Source organism: Silurus aristotelis (genome assembly GCF_946808225.1).
Source record: "Silurus aristotelis genome assembly, chromosome: 2".
NCBI classification, from domain to species: domain Eukaryota; kingdom Metazoa; phylum Chordata; class Actinopteri; order Siluriformes; family Siluridae; genus Silurus; species Silurus aristotelis.
Window position 1 is genome coordinate 38,207,854 of NC_139575.1, and position 7,500 is coordinate 38,215,353.

The 7,500-nt window shown below is 42.2% G+C and overlaps 1 protein-coding gene across 1 annotated transcript in view; it reads left to right on the forward strand.

Annotated features, from left to right (window-relative positions):
• Positions 1-7,500, forward strand: part of card14 (caspase recruitment domain family, member 14) — a 15,927-nt gene that overhangs the window by 2,390 nt on the left and 6,037 nt on the right. Inside the window, exons 2-10 of the mRNA XM_083525154.1 lie at positions 1,002-1,139; positions 1,308-1,514; positions 1,732-1,850; positions 2,334-2,492; positions 2,611-2,730; positions 2,937-3,062; positions 4,825-4,971; positions 5,055-5,189; positions 5,278-5,384. Coding sequence (XP_083381280.1) covers positions 1,002-1,139; positions 1,308-1,514; positions 1,732-1,850; positions 2,334-2,492; positions 2,611-2,730; positions 2,937-3,062; positions 4,825-4,971; positions 5,055-5,189; positions 5,278-5,384 — 1,258 coding nt within the window. The remainder of the gene's footprint in view (positions 1-1,001; positions 1,140-1,307; positions 1,515-1,731; positions 1,851-2,333; positions 2,493-2,610; positions 2,731-2,936; positions 3,063-4,824; positions 4,972-5,054; positions 5,190-5,277; positions 5,385-7,500) is intronic.

Genomic DNA, 7,500 nt, shown 5'->3' on the forward strand with positions numbered 1-7,500 from the left:
ACATGCAGGTAGATGGTGTGAAAGAGGCAGAAGAAGAAGACTCAAGGGAAAGTTAAAGGGACATTTTTACTTTTACAGGAGTCACATTTTGCCTTCTGTATCTCTACTTTAACTCAAGTACCTGCTTTTTGTACTTCACCCACCACTGGAGTTCAGTGTGTGATTCTAGATGATATTCTAGATAAGAGTCTTGAGAGTCTGGGTGAGAGTCTAGTTTTAGAATCTTAGTGTGAGTCCAGGTGAGATCTATTGTAGGTGAGAGTTCAGGTGAGGTGGAGGTGGTGTTGTGTTGAGATGATGGTAATCTCCAGTGCAGTGAAGTACAAGTGTCAGGTGAAGTGATTGTGACGCTTCACTGAAAAACAACAAGCGAAGATTTAAGTTCAAAGAAAGAGGTTTTTGTGTGTCAGAATGAAACAAGACCCAAAGTGAAATGGAATCCTGAGGATCACGTGGCACGTCATATGCGGGCGGCATCGCTGAAGGTCACATCTCCCACGACGTCTTTCACAGCGTCTCTCAGTCAAATCACGGCTCTGTGCTATGACACGCCATCTGATCCCAACCTTCTCACATTCTTCTCACATTCTTCTCACATGCTAAGTTTGTTGTGGGTTTGTGATGTATCAGGTTGCTCGTTCTTCTCGTTCCTTCTAACAAACATCTGCATGAAAGTTGTGTCTTATAGACACCTGTCTGGATTGTGATCACTCTAAAGGTGTTGATTAATTCTCTATAACAGCAGCTGTGTCAGGAGCGCAGGTTTATAATAACACAGTCGTTCTGACACGTTAATAATTACGACTGTTTTGGTGAAGTTCTCCTGAGTTTAGGAGAAATGAGTTTGTGTGAAACTTTTGGACTCCAGAGTCTCTATTGTCAGAGGTAAAGCTGGAAATTTCAGATCTGTGACATCGTCAGGACAGAAGAGTTTAAAACCCCACTGGAACTTTAGGGGAATTATTAGAGAATTGTTCTAAATAGTATTTTTGTTTATGTAGGTCACATGCTGGATCTGCTGCGTATCCAAGGACGTAATGGAGCTGTGGCTCTGCTGGAGGGTCTGATGATCCACTACCCCACCCTCTACACACAGGTCACGGGCCGAACCCCCAGCACCGAACCAAGCCACTTCAGCGGTACCATTCATCATCATTATCATCATCATTGTTGTGAAACTAAATAGGAAAAAATTTATCTAAATATAATTTTAAATGAAATTACATAAAATATTTGTTTGTGTGTGTGTGTGTGTGTGTGTGTGTGTGTGTGTGTGTGTGTGTGTGTGTGTGTGCGTGTGTGTGCAGGGTTGATAAAGTACTCGGAGCTGACGGAGTATTTGGTGCGGGTGGTGACGGGGATGCAGAAGGAGCTGCAGGCAGAGCGTAATGAAGCGGCGCAGCTGCGCTCGCAGTGTTATAGCCTGCAGACGGAGCGGTCGCGCATCACACAGCAGCTGGAAGACCAGAAAAGCCTTCAGATGGAACACACACGCCTGCGCAAGTCTCACACAGGTTTTACACACACACACATGCATCTATATATATAGTGTTTAAAAGTGTTTAAGAAATAAGAAGTAAGAAATCAGGACACACTTTTTCACACCACTGTATACTGTGTATATATAAAATGTGTGTGTGTGTGTGTGTATGTGTGTGTGTGTGTGTGTGTGTGTGTGTGTGTGCGTGTGTGTGTGTGCGTGTGTGTGTGTGTGTGTGTGTGTGTGTGTAGACATTCACAGGGACCTGCTGAAGCTGAAGGATGAAAAGTGTGACCTGTATGTACGATACGCTGCAGCAGTGGAGGAGAAATCAGAAGTGAACATTCGCTGTAGAGACCTAAACCTGCAGGTGTGTGTGTGTGTGTGTGTGTGTGTGTGTGTGTGTGTGTGTGTGTGTGTGTGCGCGTGCATTGCTCCCCACATGTATCAATAAGCTTTGGCCGCCCACGACCCTGTCACCGGTTCACCGCTGAAGTTTTGGAGACGCTCTGACCCAGTCGTCTAGACGTCACAATTTGTCAAACTCGCTGAAATCCTTACGCCCATTTTTTTGCTTCTAACATCAACTTTGAGGACAAAATGTTCACCTGCTGCCTAATAAATAAATCCACCCACTAACAGCAGCCATGATGAAGATCATCAGTGTTCTTTACTTCACCACTCAGAATGTTATAATGTTATATTGTCATGTCTGATCAGTGTGTACACAATAGTCTTTAAATAGCTGTAAAAACATGTAACGTGAATATAATAATCATCTCTGTCTGCTCTCTCTCTCTCTCTCTCTCTCTCTCTCTCTCTCTCTCTCTCTCTCTCTCTCTCTCTCTCTCAGGTGTACCAGCTGCAGTGTGAATTAAGAAAAGCTCAGGCGGAGTCAGATTTTCAGAGAACTCGGTCAATGAGAAGAGCGTCAGCCAGCGAGACCCAGCAGCTACATGAAGAGATCCTCACACTGCGCAGACAACTGCAGCAAGCCGAGAACATCACCCCGGTACACACACACACACACACACACACACACACACACACACTGTCTATTTCACAGACCATATGTAACAGTCAGAGGCTGAATATAAATGTGTGTGTGTATGTGTGTGTGTGTGCATCAGGCATGTCAGGACATCCTGGCTCAGGATTTGGAGGAAGCAAAAGATCGTCGCACTGAACTGGCTGAAGAACTGCGAATACTTCAAGACGAGAACGAGGCACTGACGAGGGAGAGAAGTGAAGTAACGTTACATCCAGGACTTTTACTGAAAATCAAACTTTTATTATGAAGTTTTTTATCCTTGTGCTATTAATCCTGTCCAAATAACTATCTATCTATCTGTCTATCTGTCTATCTATCTATCTATCTATCTATCTATCTATCTATCTATCTATCTATCTATCTATCCATCCATCCATCCATCCATCCATCCATCCATCCATCCAGCTGTTGGAGAAGAAGGACTGTCTCACTATGCAGGTGCAGAAGTTGACCCTGGACTGTGAGATGTATCAGCAGAAAAGTTCTGTCTTCCAAAACCAGTTTGGAGAGCTGAAGGCAGAGCGAGACAGGGTCAGTCTAATGACATCACAACATTATTATTATTATTAATATTATTATTATTATTATTATTATTATTAATATTTTGATCAACGATTAACTAGCGCTCAATCAGGTAATGAGCTAGCATGCTAATACCTCTGAGTGCTAAGAGCTAGCAGTGACAAAAATCAAAAGAAAGAAAGAAAGAAAGACAAACAGACAAACAGAAAGGTAAAAACAAATAGAAAGAAAAAGTATTGCACACTTTAGCAGACCAAAGTAGGGAAGGAAAGAAGGAGGGAGAGAAAAAATGGTAAAGAGAAACGCAGGAAAGAGGGAAGATCGAAAAGAAAGATGGGGAAGAAATTATTTCATCAGTAAAATCAGTAGTAAATCAGTAAAGCGATGAAAGAAAGAGTTGAAAAGTTCTGAGAAAATGTAGAAGAAAGAAGAAGAAAGGTGGAAGAAAAGGAAAAGATTGACAGACTAGCAGGAGGAAGGAAGGAAGGAAGTGAGGGACATTACGAGGTAGAAGTGATGAAGATCTGATGAAAAACAGAGGAAAAGAAAAATAGCCACATATTTTATCAGAGAAGTAAAAAAAAAGAGAAGAAATAACGAATAAAAAGAAGAAAGTAAAACTGATCAGATTTGAGCGAATGATCTGAGGATGAAATCGGAGATGTTTGCTCCAGGCGTCTGTTCTCAGGAGAACTCTCAGCTGTACCACACCACATTTTATTTTTGTCCTCTTTTATTTACATAAATAAACTGATCGTGTTTTTTTTTTTTTACTCTTTTCTCTCTTTTTTTGCATGAGGTTTATTTTGACGCTTTGGGGAAACGTCACATCTCTATTTCTGACACTTTCACCTTTCACTTCAGCACACAGAGCTTTTGTGTGGGTGGTTGTAGGTGTAACACTCCATCTCACTTCCTCATTCTGTGCTGTGTGTGTTTACCTATCGCTTTGATCTGTTCCACATCTGTGCAAAAGATCTGTCACGCTGTGTTCTTCACGGTCCAGAAACCCACAGTCACAATAAACACACACAATATTCCCCAGAACCTTATGCTGTTTAAAATCCTATAAATCTAGACTCACACCTTCTCAGGATTCCCAGTTCCAGAACCACATGTTCCCATGAACCCAACATTCCCAAACCCACACATTATCAGGATTCAAGAACCTGATGTTTACAGACCCAAACATTCTCAGGATTTAAGAACTTGATATTCCCAAATCCACACATTCTCAAGATTCAAGATCCTGACATTCCCAGACTCACATATCCCAAGGAGTCTAGAATCCCATTCCCAGAACCACATGTTACAGAAAACCCAATATTTCCAGGATCCCCTATTACCAGAACCACATGTTCGAATAATTCCTTCAATTCCATATTTCAGGTCATTCCAGAACCGTTCTCTTAGAGACAGTTATCCCCAGACCCCTATAATTCCATAGCTCTATATTTCAATGCCTTTATATTCCCAAAGCCTCCCAATCCTAAGGTTAATAACATATTGAGTTTTTTTCTCAGTTTTCTCCACACTGCTGGTCTGACACATTTATACACTCTATTGTCAGAGATTTATATTCCCAGAACCCCATATTTCCAGGCGTATGTTTTCCCAGAACCTTGTATTCCCAGAACCATGTGTCCCAAGTGTCCTATATTTCCACCATACAACAAGGGAATTTGTGTAAATGCTGTGATTGTAGTAGAACCCTGTGAACACCACATAGAAAGTATCCAGGGTGTGTTATCATAGCGCTCCCTGTGTTTAGGCGTACCTGGCACGTGACGAGGCTCAGGCACAGATCGCGTGCAGTCTGGCAGAGAAGGACACGTTGAGAGCTCAGCTAGTGGATCTTCAGGAGGAAATCTTCACTCTCAGAGCACAAAAGACCCAGAGAGACCCCGAGCAGTGCAGCGTGAGTCACACTCGTTTACTAATTCATTTACTCATTCACTACATGTCTCTGCTCCGGCTCACTCGTTAACGTTCTCCGTCCAGGACAGATCATTAAACTGGGACAGCGGGAGAGAAATGAGCTGTGACACTCCTCCATCCAGCCCCATGCGTCGACCAAGACTGCGGCGTATGAACGCTCTGCCCCCCGGCTGCTCCAACAGCTTCGAATTCAATAAAGTGTGTTCTTCAAATCAACCTTCACCTCATACATGATGTTTTTATAAACAGGATGTTTTTATTAATGTACTTCATGTTTCTTCTTCAGCAGTACAGTGATGATGGGTTTAATAGCGCACGATCCAGTCTGGTGGAACCTCCATGTTCAGACTCTCTGCGTAGGAGAGGAACAGATCCAGAGTTTAGTGACCACAGGTGAGCTTTATTACAGCACAGGTGAGCTTTATAACAGCACAGGTGAGCTTTATAACAGCACAGGTGAGCTTTATAACAGCACAGGTGAGCTTTATTACAGCACAGGTGAGCTTTATAACAGCACAGGTGAGCTTTATAACAGCACAGGTGAGCTTTATAACAGCACAGGTGAGCTTTATTACAGCACAGGTGAGCTTTATAACAGCACAAGTGAGCTTTATAACAGCACAGGTGAGCTTTATAACAGCACAGGTGAGCTTTATAACAGCACAGGTGAGCTTTATAACAGCACAGGTGAGCTTTATAACAGCACAGGTGAGCTTTATTACAGCACAGGTGAGCTTTATAACAGCACAGGTGAGCTTTATAACAGCACAGGTGAGCTTTATTACAGCACAGGTGAGCTTTATAACGACACAGGTGAGCTTTATAACAGCACAAGTGAGCTTTATTACAGCACAGGTGAGCTTTATAACAGCACAAGTGAGCTTTATAACAGCACAGGTGAGCTTTATAACAGCACAGGTGAGCTTTATAACAGCACAGGTGAGCTTTATTACAGCACAGGTGAGCTTTATAACAGCACAGGTGAGCTTTATTACAGCACAGGTGAGCTTTATAACGACACAGGTGAGCTTTATAACAGCACAAGTGAGCTTTATTACAGCACAGGTGAGCTTTATAACAGCACAGGTGAGCTTTATAACGACACAGGTGAGCTTTATAACAGCACAGGTGAGCTTTATAACAGCACAGGTGAGCTTTATAACAGCACAGGTGAGCTTTATAACAGCACAGGTGAGCTTTATAACAGCACAGGTGAGCTTTATAACAGCACAGGTGAGCTTTATAACAGCACAAGTGAGCTTTATTACAGCACAGGTGAGCTTTATAACAGCACAGGTGAGCTTTATAACAGCACAGGTGAGCTTTATAACAGCACAAGTGAGCTTTATTACAGCACAGGTGAGCTTTATAACAGCACAAGTGAGCTTTATAACAGCACAGGTGAGCTTTATAACAGCACAAGTGAGCTTTATAACAGCACAGGTGAGCTTTATAACAGCACAAGTGAGCTTTATAACAGCACAGGTGAGCTTTATAACAGCACAAGTGAGCTTTATAACAGCACAAGTGAGCTTTATTACAGCACAGGTGAGCTTTATAACAGCACAGGTGAGCTTTATTACAGCACAGGTGAGCTTTATAACAGCACAAGTGAGCTTTATAACAGCACAGGTGAGCTTTATAACAGCACAAGTGAGCTTTATAACAGCACAGGTGAGCTTTATAACAGCACAAGTGAGCTTTATAACAGCACAGGTGAGCTTTATAACAGCACAAGTGAGCTTTATAACAGCACAGGTGAGCTTTATAACAGCACAGGTGAGCTTTATTACAGCACAGGTGAGCTTTATAACAGCACAGGTGAGCTTTATAACAGCACAGGTGAGCTTTATAACAGCACAGGTGAGCTTTATTACAGCACAGGTGAGCTTTATAACAGCACAGGTGAGCTTTATTACAGCACAGGTGAGCTTTATAACAGCACAGGTGAGCTTTATAACAGCACAGGTGAGCTTTATAACAGCACAGGTGAGCTTTATAACAGCACAGGTGAGCTTTATAACAGCACAAGTGAGCTTTATAACAGCACAGGTGAGCTTTATAACAGCACAAGTGAGCTTTATAACAGCACAGGTGAGCTTTATTACAGCACAGGTGAGCTTTATAACAGCCTTATAACAGATATATGACTAGAGTTTTAATCTCATGAGCTAACTCATCAGGATTTAACGAGGACACAGCAAGTTCCAAGACATCTTTTATACACAGTAAAGACACAAATAGAAAATTTGGAAGTAATAAAGAGCAGATCTCAGAGCTTTTCCAGCTTCAGGAGGATCTGCAGAAGATTTGAGCAACGCTCCATCACACATCATAAAGTTTACAACCAGGAACGAATTCATCAGAGCGTGAACAAATTCATGTCCTTACATCACGTCACAACTTTTATTGGGAGCCCTTTACCTGTATACACACACATACACACACACACACACACACAAAACAAGCCTTGAGCGCTGTAGGTAAACAAATCCGGTTATTTATAGGT